Source organism: Azolla caroliniana, unplaced genomic scaffold (genome assembly GCF_043228905.1).
Source record: "Azolla caroliniana isolate FFs.n. ecotype wild unplaced genomic scaffold, voAzoCaro1.0.p SCAF_8, whole genome shotgun sequence".
NCBI classification, from domain to species: Eukaryota; Viridiplantae; Streptophyta; class Polypodiopsida; order Salviniales; family Salviniaceae; genus Azolla; species Azolla caroliniana.
The window spans coordinates 5,577,506-5,592,304 of NW_028230443.1; the positions used below are offsets into that span (position 1 = coordinate 5,577,506).

A 14,799-nucleotide genomic window follows, 5' to 3' on the forward strand; every position below is an offset into this window, starting at 1 on the left:
TTTATTATTTCACCATAGGAAATTCATGTATATTCCATATTACTCTGGAACATTCTAGAAACTTCAGGAGTATTCCTGAGAGTACTATAAATAGAGGCACATGGCATTATTCAGAACCAATTCGGTTCAACGCCAGTCTTAAGCCTCCAAGTTATTCTTGTATCTTTCTTCATATAATATACTTCTTGTTGTCATCATTCTCTCTCTACTCTCTCTCGCTCTCGCTCTCTCTTCCCCTCTTGTGATTCTCACACACTCTTTCCCTTCTTAGTACTAATCCTCATTATTCTCCTCTATCTTTAGTACTAATTCTCCTTGCCTCTAGTACTATCCTTTACAACAAGTGCATACTGCATCCTATAGGGTGGAGCTATGGTGATGTAATAGATTAATAGAATCCTTGAGAAAACCCATTTGTACATGGTAAATGCAACAACATGTGCATTGATCCTTTAAGCATCTCACAAATAATGGTTTAAGAGACTCGAATGCTCGTAGTTGAACTTGGATTTTTGGATGCATTCGCTTGAACCTAATAAATAAATCTACCTACGGAATAAGAAGATAATCCAGTCAATTATGCTTAGCAATTGATATCGCCAAATGGTTATGTAGTTAATTCGCAAACATAGCTATCTAGAACTGACTAAAAGCAGTTGTAGCTAATTAGCTATGATCATATTCTAATGTAGCTAATTAGCTTTCGCCAGTAGGTAGTTAGCTATTCCCAAACGGTTATGTAGTTAAGTAGCAGTTAAAGTTATCTAGAACTAACTAAAAGAAGTTGTAGCTAATTAGCTATGATCATATTCTGATGTAGCTAATTAGTTGTGGCCAGTAGCTAATTAGCTTTCGCCAGTAGCTAGTTAGCTATTGCCAAACGGTTATGTAGTTAAGTAGCAGTTATAGCTATCTAGAACTGACTAAAAGCGGTTGTAGCTAATTAGCTATGATCATATTCTGATGTAGCTAATTAACTTTCACTAGTAGCTCATATTTTGACATAACTAATTAGCTATGGTCACTTTTATATGGTCATAGCTAATTAGCTTTGTCCAATAGCTAGTTGATATCGCTAATTAGCTTCTATTTTTAGTTGTTCTAGCTATTTAGCTAAGTCTGCTAGCTGTTGTAGCTATTTACCTAAGGCCCCTACCTATTGTTGCTAACTAGCTATGCCCCTACCTTATGTAGCTAAGTAAGTGGCATCAATACCGTATGTCTCTAATTAGCTATGGCTGATACCTAATGTAGCTATTTACCTGATTAGCCTTGAGTACGACTGAATGTAGCTAATCAGTTATGTCCTAATGTAGATAGAAGCTCATGCCACTAGTTATTGTAGCTAATTACCTAGTGATTGTAATCTATAGAAACATGTTCTACTATAGTGCATACACTTGTGACAATAAGCTTAATAATCAAAACAGAAGATGAAATCAATGTAAATACTTGAGGTACATCAAGAAGATGAATGGGATGCTCCTCATATTGATTCCTTCCAAAACGTTTCCTACACAAATCCTTCTTATTGGGTGAAACCCTACTCTCATTAGTCCAAAATATGGTGATTATATCCTTGATTTCTGATGTTATGGGTGTTATTGGCTTACATCTTGTGGTTAGCTTTAGCAGACTACTTCCTTTACCCCCTGAAATTAACCGGTTCATTGTATTGTACACACTTTCTCTACTAACACCAATTACCTTGGAGAGCATACTAATGTTAAGATCGTCAACATCACTATTAAGTAACATCATTAGACTAGAACTTTTAAAGATAATATCATCTTCTAACTTGCTCATGTTGACTAAACTATTACGAAGATTATTTACTAGTACAGATGTTAGGTTTCCATTGAGACCATCAAAATCAACTAATTCTTTTATCGTTGGATCATTTAATATTCCATTAAATATCGCCTTCTTGTCTTCATTGGTGATGTGCTTGGTTAGAACATTGAAATAATCTACATCCTTTCTCTCTATTATAGTAGTCTCATTACTTCCATTCTCAATGATATTCAGATCTACATCACAACCAATACTATCCTTACCTTTAGTTGATGTTTCTTTCTTATCCTTTAACATTTGATGATGTTTCCGTTTTTTCTTTCCCAATACTTTCGTATCACTTGTTGTGTACTAATAACCAAATCCCTATCCTGATGATTCATGAGGTTTGTTGATAAACACCCTCCTTTCCCTTCCATCTGGCTTGATATCTTCATTGGTAAATTGAAAAAAAAAGAGACGTAAATGACTATACCACATGCAAACTGGTTATTGACATGAGTGATCCCACCATTTGCCATAGCACACAGTGCCGGTAATTGATTGCTTGTCGCGGCGGAGTGAACGCTACTAAGAAGTTGACGATTGCAATTGCCGTCAAGAACAGTGGTGGCAAGTGTGCAAGTGTGGTGGCGGTGATGACTATCTGCCACAACAATACAGAAGATTAATCCGCAATACACAAAATTATACACAACAAACGAAGATGTAGATGCAATGGCTAGCTAGCAATAGAGGAGCGAACTATGGCGGCAAGTGTTCGAAAGTGGCAGTTTTAGAAGCTACAAGTGGCTAACAACAATACCGACACCCAATGCAAGTAAAATCACCAGCAAACTGTGTAGCAAACTGTGGCAACAATTGAGGTGCGAATAGTGGTGGAAATGGAGGAGTGAACAATGGCAACAATCGAGGAGTGATCACTTGCGGGCACAAGAGAACTGAACAGTGGCGGCAACTGAGGGTACTATGCCAGCAATGGAGGAGTGAACTCAGTCGGAGCGAACAATAGTAGCAATCGAGGAGCGAACAGTTGCAGGCACAAGAGGACCGAACAGTGGTAGCAACTAAGCGTACAATGGCAGCAATGGAGGAGCTAACTCAGTCAGAGCGAATAGTGGCAGCATTCGAGGACCAAACAATGGCGGCAACTGAGCAATGGTAGCAATGGAGGAGCGAATTCAATCGAAGTGAACAGTGATAGCATTCGAGCTTGAATAGTCACAAAATGGTGGCCAACGTTATGTGGTAATGGATCATGCATAATGAACCAGGTCCTAGGAATTTGGTATATAATTAATATTTCAAACCAGTCTAAATTTGTTTCCATTTATGGTGCTCATTTATATAATTAAAACATTCTAGTGTTTCCATTTATGGTGCCAAACAACTAAGTCACTAGTAGCTTTTGGCATAGCCAAATACCTATGTCAAGAACACATCTAATTGTTCCCTTGCCCATGATTTCACCCTATTACTAGGTTTAAACCCTTTGTCATTACATTTTTGAGCTTTCTAATTTCTCAACAATTTTCTTTTTTAAAATTACAATAGTTTCTTTCATAGTGTTATTGTTTTTCCAAACAAAAGGTAGTTGAAAATGGTGGTAGGCAAAAGTTGAATATAACTTCTAACTATTGTAATTAAGATGGATGTATCACGACGCACAATAAATTGGGCACTTAATTACATTACTGAGAAAATCATTCAAAACATTAATAGAAAACATTAGTAGAAAGTTTTATCAAAAATCATTCAAAACAAGAAATTGGGCATTCAATTAGATGATCTAGGTCCTTCTCAATATACTATGATGGTTCTGTTGTTTCGTTATTCAAGTATCCCCAATGGGCAATAGGATCAATTACTTTCTCCTACTAATGAAGAAAAAATCCGATCTTCTATAACCACGATGAATAAACAAATTATCCACTATGTGATGCTAGTATATATTATCCTTATCAAATCTATAAAAAAACAGATGTAATTTCTTTGATTCTTGTTACTATCTCAACAATTTACTACACCACAAACAAGCTTTAGTTAGGAAAAAAGTATTATGGATAACATCTTTTTCTTTTGGGAGGGTATTGCCTTCACTTCCAATAGATCAGAGGCCTTAGCTATTTTGCCATTAGACTTAAAAAAATTCAATGAGTGAGATTATTGGGATTTTCTTCATGGTACTCATCTAAGACTAGGTTTTTCCTAAGAAATGGGTGGTAGGAGAGTCATCATTTTAGACAACAACAAACAATTCAATCTTGTTGGGAAGGGGTTAAAGGTGATGTAATTCAAATTTCCCAATGTGTACGAAAAAGTTGTTCATTAGCACCCGATGTACTCCTATTTTCTGTTGAAGTCGAGTTTGTTTTTGGCTTGAAAGGAATAGTTATGCCCCTTGATGCAAAAAATGTAGTGGATGCGGAATATGTTGATGTTATAGAAATGTATATAGATGGTCATCAGCTTAGGAATCTACAAGAAACGTACACTTCCTTACAAATATTATGTACATCTTCTGGCATATCAATTAATTGGAATAAATCGAGTGGTCTTTGGGTAGCATCCGACGCTTCTCCACGTCCTAATTTCAAATGGATTCCTGATCAAGCTATGGAAGTTTAGATATATCAGATGCCAAGTAGGATCCAATATTCACAATTTAGGTTTCCCCACATCTTGATTTCAAATGGATTCTTGATGAGGGTATGGATGTTACATATCTAGGACAAAATGCAGGATTTAATATTCACAATTTGTTGACAATTTGGAAAATGTTGGAGAAAGGCTACACTATTATTTGTACAAAGAGTGGTAGGAGTTAGCCGTAAACTATTTTTTGAACCTAAGGAATAACCCATCTTATGCGCATTATATTCATAATGGGTGTGAGAGTGCAAAGGGTGAGATAGTACTTGCACCAATTTGAGTATGAAACCACCAAAAACCATGTAGAAGTTTAGGTTATCTATAAGACTTAATTGTAATAGGGACCTTCGCAGATCTATGTACAGTTCATCTAGCGAGAAGTACATGTCCTAGTTTTTGTTATTTACGGAAACGGCATTGATCATTAATCACCAGAAAGAGAGAAAACATTAATGAGACAATAGCACATATGTATGTACATAAGAGACAAGAAAAAAACAATTGCCCAAATGTGAAGAAACTAGGGAAGGGCAATTTGGGAATATGAAGAATAATTATCTATCCAAAGTGGGTTTTTGGGGATGGGGAAGGGCATTTCCGAGATTTCGAAAACTCAGGAAAACAAATTTTTATGCTAAATATTAAATAAATTGCAGATAAAATCAAGACTGCTGTCTTCTTATTTTTCTGTCATCAAATTTCAAGCCTACGAAAACTGAGAAAAACAGAGCATTTTAAATTTGGCCTTTTTTTTTTTTAATTCTTCTTTTCTTTATATACATTAATTCCATGCTTCTTCATTCCATCTCTATACATGAAATAAATTTAATGAAATTAAAAATCAAAAGAAAAACAGAACCAGAAACAAAACAAAACATAGAAAGAGCTACAAAATGTCGGCGCAATTTGGATCGTTTTCATTGGTGCGATGTTGAGCCTGTGTGGAGGAAATTAATCAGTCAATGAATTCAAATCCAATAATTAATTGATTAATTACTTAAAATCCCATCTATGTATATGGAGCTCATTAATAAAGAAAACAAAAGATTGAATGAATTAACAGGAAGACAGGAAATGAATTAACTAATTAATTAAAACATAGATATATATATATATATATATGTAAGGAATTAATTAGATCACACTTATATAGGTGTGTATCCATATGAATGAGGAATTAATGAGTTAATTGAATAGCTCATGAATTTGATTGATTGTTTAATGTTGAAAGAGATTCCATTAATTTTGATTTGTTTTTCGTTTTTGGTGAGAATAGGAAGTGATGATGGGATAGGGGGACAGAATCGATGAAATTAAGGAATTAAATAGGTTTTAGATAGAACGAATGAGGGGAGCAGCAGCAGGGTTTCTAATCACAATAACAGAAAAATAAAAAATAAAAAACAACTAAATCAAATCAAATTAAATTTTGCTGTTATTATTAATTGAACGAATGGTCCAAATTTTTTCTGGGTTTTGTTTCTTGAGGGCCGGAAATATTAATGAATGGTAATTAAAGGCTCTCTCTCTGTATTGGGTTTCTTGTTTCTTGGTTTGCTTTTTGCTTTTTGTTTCTTGTTTCTTGTTTTTTGCGTTTTGCGTTTTGCTTTTGCGTTTTGCTTTTTGCTTTTTGCTTCTTGTTTCTTGTTTCTAAGATGTTTTTTGTTTTTTGTTTTTTGGGCGAAATTATGGAAGAGGAAGAAAAAAAAAAATACTCAGTAAATTTTTTTTTGGGTTATTTGTTTTCTGTGTTTACGAATTGGGATTAAAAAGCTCGCTCTGTTTTGCTTTTCTGCAGGTTTCACACCTGAGGAGGAATTGGGCGCGCGGCTGTTCCAATTGCGCTTGCGATGGTTGATGAACCAATTATTGATCTGTCGCATCTCCAGCCCTGTCTCATCCATCATTCTCTTCTTCTCATCTTCCTATATTAATAATAATAATAAACACAGACACACACACAGATCTGATCACACACATAATTCATTCATACATCTTCATCTATTCAATTCTATTCTATTCTGTGTATGTATAATATACTATTATACACCCACATCATCAATCATGCATCATTATTTCTGTAATTCATTCATATGATCAATGGCATATATGTATATATCCTCATGATTATTAACCAACTTAAGTCTCTCCTCAAGATCATCATTTGTCTGTCCCAATCATGAGGAGGAAGACAGAATCACATTTTCTTTGGAATTTTATACATATATATATATATATATAGTCAATGATGGATCTCTACTCATTGGACACACCATTACATGAACATTCCAATGATTAATCTCGATGAAATTTTTATTACTTCATCAATCATCATTCACTATTTATGTAATAATGGATTCATGATTAAGGACATAGACATCTCATCATCATGATTAACTCTCTCCTCAAGATCATCATTGTCTCTCTCAATCATCATGGATTCATGAGGAAGAGTAACTGAGTAATATGTTTAGATTTGTATAAAAATGAAAGGGCCAAGCTCAATGATGATCTACTCATTGGACACACCATTACATGAATATGCCAATTATCAATCTCAATGAAAATCTGATACATAAAACTTTGAAAATAATACACACACAAACAAACAAACAAACAAATATGTATGCATACATTAAATGAGATCCCTTGCAATGTTATTATCCCAATACACTACTCTCACATATATTTTACTATGATGATGAGGTACAATTGAAAGAAAACTCAATGATAAACCATAAATTAACTATCATTTCTCCATGAGCTGATCTTGATCTATTGGAATCAACAACAAAAAGAAAAAACAAATGTCTTAGGAATCAACACATAAATTGATATTCATCTTCTAATATAATCTTTGTTCTTCTGAGTCGCTAATTAATCTACATTTCGGTAAATACTCATTCTTAGGGCATAAGATATCCTAGTAAAGAAGACTATATATCTTCGCACCAATATGTATATATGTCGCCCTAAACAAGCCTTTTCCATGATCATCATCAATAATGAGGAACATTTGAAACATGGTTTCTATGACTAAGAAAGTGAGATGTTATATTTGATGGTCAAGGCAAGTGCCTATTATGGGTAAAAATCCGATTTCTCACCAAATCTAGTTCAAAGTTGGGCTAGAACTAATTACTCCGAGCTATGTTATATTTGAAATGTTCATATATGTGATATGTTGATACATGCACATACACATACATTTATATATTGATTGCATATGTGAGTAACATCTTTAAGGTTCCGATTTATGGGCACCAACAAAATGTGAGAAACATCCCATTAATTCTTTACCATAAAAAATGGCATGGATTTCATAATGTTGGTTTCCCATCGTTTTAGCCATTAAAAGTACATCATATATCGGCCTTTCGCAAGCTTTCTGTGACACTACTACGAAATGTGGTTTCCATGATTAATTAATAAAAGCTCATGCAATCATAATACAATAAGAGTTGTGGGGTAAACACATTGATAAATGATAATGCCAAATTATGAAACCTGGTTTCTATGATAAACAAATGCACAATATGGATATACGTTTCCACAATATAACATTAATGCACAAAATGTACTCACCCAATAAGATTATCATGTAGTTTAGAATCAATTATTGTTGCTTGTATTTTAAATATATCTAACCATTTATTGTTTATGATTGGAAATGAGATGCATAAAATGCACATATTTTGAAAGTGCACCATGCATTATAACGAAATCCCTCATGCAATGCAATACAATATGAAATAATGGTTTCGTTGATTAATACTATAATATCTAGTACTAGTGTTGCGCGTCTAGATACTGAAATGGAAGGATTGAACTTTCGTTTGTTAACTAATTAGCCCCAATAGAAATTTGCATTTACAATATAAAACTTTTAAACATAGTTATTTTTTAGTGGAACACAAACTTTGATTCGAAATTGTTGAGTAAAAAGTTGACTTTAAGGAAAGACATTTCAAAAACGGGGAGTCAATTTCATAGGCTCAAACTCAAACATAAAAGATATATTACTACAATTTACAACTATGGAAGGATCTCCCGAACTTACCCCACGTTCTAGCTAGTATTATCTAACTAGCCTAGAATCAAGGTCTAGGCCGTCAAGGTCATGAGCATCTTCCTTATTGTTGGTGGGATGAGTAAGGGGTATTCATAAACCTACTAGTGAATACCAAATGAGCGGACAAATCAAGCGCTAAACCTAATTTATCTAAATGCACAAAAAACTTGTTGAGTCTCACTTAGTCAATCTTAATAACTTAATGTTAGCTATTAAGGAAATATGTAAACAAGGAAGAGTCGATTAATAGGCACCACATGTAAAGTATAATGTGAAAATACGATTTCCTTTATGACACTAATTTCAGGCACTACCATTGACAAATAGAATAAGAAAGCCATTGCATTATTGTTATCGTCATAACGACCATTAAAATATTAAACTCTCAAAGGATATTATGTTTTGTTTATTATTAAGATTACTGGGTTAATATTTGTCATTAGTTGGTATGTTTAATAATTTGAAACACTAATATGGCCTAACAAATCACTTTGTGCAGCTATGTTGAGTATTAGTTTGCAACGCTAATATGACCTAACTTTCCGCAACTATGTGTGGGGAAATATGGTGGCTACCTTGGCTCTTAATTATGATGATGAGCAATAATTTGGCTATCGACCTTCATTACGATGATATCTATGAGAACTTGACGAACTAAAAGTAACGTCACCGGAAATAAGAGAAACATTGTGAGTTTTAATTTCAAGCCAATTTCAAGGACTCACAACCTTTGGAATTCTAAAAACCGGAAATAAGAGAAACATTGTGAGTTTTAATTTCAAGCCAATTTCAAGGATTCAAAACCTATGGAATTCTCAAAACTGTTTATAGTTAGTAAGTCCAAGAGGTCCTTTTGGTTACTTTTTACCACATGCAAGGTATTTTGTACTTGGCTCCCACATTTTGCCAATCTGTTATCAGATGTATTGGCACTATCAAGATTAAGGCAATCGCGACGATGATACTGGTGTGACAACAATACTAGTAAAAATCAGTGCACGTATATTACAAATTAAACACATTGATACATTTATCAATTTCTAGTCTTTTAATGTAATGAGTAATGGCTAGGGATGTCAAAGAGACTAATATGAAAGCTCGAATAATCATATGATAATATGAAGAACCTTATTTTTGAAGAATATAAGGATGAAGATAGATTCATCATGTCGATTGAGTATTTAAATTGGGCAATGGAAACAAGTATAATTTAGTCTCAATTTTGGAATTTATATGGAAATTAACAAGAAGCAATATTCTCTAAAATCTTCTTTAATGGGAAGTTAACTATGTGCTAGTAGTGCACTATTTACACGAATTGTTATCATGAAAAACATAATTGACCCAACCTTAGTAATGATCATAAGAGCAAGATCAAGCCTCATAGTTTAAATGGATCATACAAAAAAAAAAACCATTACATCTATATATCATTATACAACTATTGCATCCAATATATGTCAGAGTGACACAATCCGAGCAACAAGGCATGTGATGACTAAAGTTAATGCATGCATCAAATTTGGTCCCTCATGGGAAATGACGAACGAATATGTGACCATGATCTTATTATGGACGTCAATTAGTTAATGGACGTCCTTGGTGATTGTAGATCATGATCTATGGTCGTTTATAGTCTAAAGAAATTTGGTCATTTGAAGCTAGTAGGTAGCTAAATTAAACTCCTTTCTATGGTGTTTCATGTATTCCTAATGCTCAAAAGTTAGTAAATTACCATTCATATTAGGCATGATTATCTTTAGAGATGATGCTATAATGTCCCCCAAGAGTACTGACCCATGATTGCAAACCAAGTTTAAATCCAAGTACTATGTGTCTAACAAATGGACCGCAATCGCTCGTGTAGCATCGAATTAGCACACAAGCATTCGATTAGGGTACCAATAGGATGATTATCATCAAGTTCATATACATTAATAAAGCAATCCAATACATAATACACAATCAAGATTGCAAATCTTATAGACTCTATATCAATGGTTCTAACATAAGTTCTATAGCAAGGGGAGGCTTATACCATATATTAGAAGGCTTCAATTCTACCCTAAGATTGAATAATATGTGCAATGTGGCTGAATTGCAGTATATTGTTGGATGATTTCAAAAGCCATGTTACTACGGTCGGTCATGATCAATCGATTACATATATGAATCTTATGATCAATTATACGAGAATCACACCACGCATCACATGATGTTAATGCAAGGTGATCATGCCCACGGAGACTACTCCACATGAGATTAATATTGTTCATGATGAAATCGTGAACAATATTGTACCTCAATGACTATCATTTATCGAATCGGTGTTTATAATAATTACATTGATCCCAATGTATAAATAATTGGGTATAAACTAGTTGAAGGATACCATAATGATCAGTAGAAGTCAAATTTAATGTAGTAAAATATGACTATATATATATATATATGTATGTATGTATGTTTTGCATAATAATTTGTTCATGACCATAAATATATTTCCATATAATGCATTCCTTTTGTACTGTTTTAAATTCAGGTGCAGATGATAATTTCCAGTAATAAGGGTGTGGTGATCTCTACCTAGACAGCTTGATCCACCACTTTAATGGGGCCTTGTAGAAGATAATGTGACACAAATTGCAGCATTATACTGTGTTTAATGGAGTTCAGCAGATGCTCTTCAATTAGGTGACACAAATTTCAGCCTTATCTTGCAGTGATTCTAATGGAGCCTACAGTATAACTAGCAATATTTTTTGAGCAAATAATTATGTGACAATCACAGCTTTGTGAGACTGTAATGGAGTCTTCTGCAATTTGCCAGCAATAATTATTGTGAGAAACTTTATGTCCCACATTTGTGATTAATTGAATCCATTCTATTTAATTCATGGTGTAATGTTAATTTGTCTTCTAATGATCATATAACTTATGTATTTCACCGATGATCTCATTGCAGCAATCAATTTTAGAAGTGATGCCCACAGGCTACTACATTGAGATTGTGGATGACCATATTGATTAATTCTAATTGTTTGAACTCCATTAAACTAGAATCGGCCATTGAAATTATAAGGTTTTTCATGGATTTAACAAACCATGCATTCAATACCATAGCTACCCAAAGCTCAATCTTTCGATAATGTCCGTTAATTAGGAGAAAATCGGACGAAACAGATCGAAAGCTAGAGATGGAGATATTAACATGCAGGAATGTGGCTCATGATCAAAGCCATTAAACCTAATTCACCATGGATCAATGGTTGCACCCAACATAGGCCCTTCCATAATCCAATATATGGATGAGTTTGACAGGCATGTAATTTCGGTAATTCGATTTACATGGCCGGGCGGGGGGGGGGGGGGGGGGGGGGTAAATATTGATTTTAACATTAACATCAACAATTCAATTCTCTTGGCCTGCCTAGGTGAAGAAGCATAATGATTAATTACCTGTTAGGATTTACATTTTAATCACCTAGTCTCCTACCATACCGATGTTTCCATATGTATAACATCTGGGAGGAGAATAACTAGTTGGCTAATTCATCGATCCATTTAACTATCTCATAATTGATTAGTTGGTTGTATTGATATATATAAATGCAAAGGCCATACTTTAGTCCAAATTCACTTAATGTACACTATATGCAAGCAACCTTATAAGAATGACTTTATAAACAGCAAAAATTGTTAATTAAACCAGCTAATTCTGAAGTCAATTTATAAATTACTGCTTAATTTTGCATTAATGGGATGCATAGAAGTTCGAGACTAACCGTTGGATAAGGCCATTTTGAGTGTGCATTCCACCACTTCTTTAGAACTGTGACATCTCCGGGAAGTTTCCCAGCGAGCCGCTTCCTAATGATCTCATCTCTTATCGCAACAATGCTTTCTCGATATCTCTACATTAATGCATATCGAAACGATCATAAATATAACTTGGTATATACATAAGGATCGCATATATATTTTTCAATCGAAACTAGATAGATCACAATCACAATTCAAGATATAATTATATTATAGAATGACACATTTGGAGTAACTATAGAATGTGTGCTATCAATGTATAATGGAATTATATATAGCACTTGGAATTATGTGTGGGTTGGTTACCAACTAGGGTTAGTATAATAAGACCCCTTCTTACATCTTTTAGCTTGTGTTTGAGCTCCATCCGCACATACTCGAAGAGCGATCGATCAATGTCATAAAGTGGATCTACGCCACAATCGACTTCTCCTAAGTCGTGGTCCGAAGACGTGTACTCCTCATTCAATTCATGGTTTGCATTTCGTGCATTCGATATGTCATCCGGAGAAGCTCCTACATAGATATATATATATATATGTATATATATATTATTGTATAGTTTAAAAGTAATCACAATTTATTAGACATATCATGTTATGATTAATCGATCGATTGATCAAATGAATATGCGAACGAACGGAACAAGAAATATAGATCAATTTGTGTGGATTCGATCGATCGCATTTTGATTCGAAGGGCAATAATAATAACAATCGATTCGAGACAATTGGCAACGAGAATTAGCGATATCGCGTACAAATATAGGGGCCGCATTCGCGTGCGTAAAATGATCCAAATGATCCCTATATTTTAAAATCAAGAGTTAGAGTACCCGTCAAATCGCAGAATGCTTGTTCGAGTTCACAGAGAGCATCCATGGCGTTACTCGATTGAGGTATGACATACTCCTCCAAGTGCCTTCGAAGGATCATGAGCAATTGCAAGTAATTCTCCTGATTTGTATCGGAATCGAGAACAAACAAAAAAAAAGAAAAACAAATTTATTTTGGAGTTTGATTATAGTGACCCAAAATGCTAGGTAAGCTGAGCAAAACAGTGTAATTGGACATATTATTCAAATCTTGGGGTAGAATTGAAGCCTTTAATAATATAAAACCTAATATATGGTATAAGTCTCCCAGTAGCTACACAACTTATGTTAGAATCATCGATATATACGGTGGCAGAGGCCGACACGCGAAAACATTGGAAGCCTAGGCCACACGAAAACATTGGAAGCCTAGGCATTTGGGTTTAGGGGGTTTAGGGTTTTTTTAGGGGGTTTAGGGCTTTTTAGGGGTTTAGGGTGTTTAGGGTTTTTTAGGGATTAGGGATTAGGGATTAGGGTTTAGGGATTAGGGATTAGGGATTAGGGATTAGGGATTAGAGGGATTAGGGATTAGAGGGATTAGGGATTAAGGTTGATGCAAATCGGGCTCACCATGAATTCGTCGATGTTTTCCTTGGGGGAGCTTCGGATTAGGTGCGGGGAGGAGAGGAGCTTGTTGTTGGTGTTGTTGGGCGGGATGCCGGACATGGGGATGGAGGAGCTTGTGGGCATGGGCATGGGCATGGGCATGGGCATGGGCATGGAGGAGGTGGTGGTGGTGGTGTCATGGTGGTGCTGATGGTGATGGTGGTGGTGGTGGTGGTGGTCATCGTCCTTACTGAGCATGAGGTACTTGATGGCGACACTGTGGGTGTTGGCGAGCTGGTCCTCGAGGGCGCGCACCTGCTCAGGCGGGAGGCCGACGCTGAGGCATTGGACGTGCGCGCGTAGGAGGTGCTCGAAGAGCGGGTGCGAGACCATGTCCGCCTTCAGCTTGGCCGACAATCGGAGCTCATCGATAACATGAAGGAATTCATGTCCGGGCGAGGAGGAGGAGGAGGAGCCGCCCAGGCCCGGGCCCCCGCCCCCGCCATTGTGGCCACTCATATTTCCACCAAAATTAGGGTTGTAATTGTGATGAATGTTTAGGGTTGCTGTAGCAGCCCCATATTGCATGGATTCGGGCGCATTTAGGGTTATGTTACTGCTACTGCTACTGCTACTGTGCGCATTCTGTAGATTACTACTACTACTACTACTACTACTACTACTGTTATAGATTGAAGCAAAATTGCTGCTGTTCTCCTCTAATCTGTTGTTGTTATTGCTCTGCTGATGCAGCGCTGAGGAGCTTGGAAAGAATGGTCGCTCGTGAGCCATTTCTTTCTCTCTCTCTCTCTCTCTTTTCTTTCTTTCTTTTTTAAATCTTTCCGTTTAAATTTTGCTTTTCTTTTTATTTCTTTTAATCTTTCTCCTCCTTTCTTTTGCTTTTCTCTTTTAGATTTCTGTTTTCTTTTTGGGTTTTCTGATTATTTCGGGGGCGTGGATTTAGTATACAGTATATAGGGTCGATTCTCTTCCACGATGATCATGAAGTGGCCCCCTGCGGCGGATTGGATCTGCACAG

At 35.4% G+C, this 14,799-nt stretch overlaps 1 protein-coding gene across 1 annotated transcript; it reads right to left on the reverse strand.

The window, feature by feature from the left end:
• Positions 1-5,182: 5,182 nt before the first annotated feature.
• LOC147860897 (homeobox protein knotted-1-like 11) lies at positions 5,183-14,570 on the reverse strand. Its single transcript, XM_087323676.1, has 6 exons — positions 13,785-14,570; positions 13,176-13,296; positions 12,681-12,856; positions 12,304-12,432; positions 6,254-6,371; positions 5,183-5,383 (listed from the first exon to the last, which is right to left on the reverse strand). Exons 1-6 carry the CDS (start codon positions 14,550-14,552, stop codon positions 5,364-5,366), a joined length of 1,332 nt encoding a protein of 443 aa, XP_087179802.1. The 5' UTR covers positions 14,553-14,570; the 3' UTR covers positions 5,183-5,363.
• Between the last annotated feature and the right edge of the window lie 229 nt (positions 14,571-14,799).

Bases quoted from the DNA above. Each gene is read 5' to 3' on its own strand.
- LOC147860897 (XM_087323676.1), bottom strand. From the start codon at position 14,552: ATGGCTCACGAGCGACCATTCTTTCCAAGCTCCTCAGCGCTGCATCAG. The intron at 13,297-13,784 runs GTGAGCCCGATT...GATACAAATCAG, and splicing joins AAAACATCGACGAATTCATG to GAGAATTACTTGCAATTGCT. The intron at 5,384-6,253 runs GTGTGAAACCTG...TCCTCCACACAG, and splicing joins CGCGCCCAATTCCTCCTCAG to GCTCAACATCGCACCAATGA.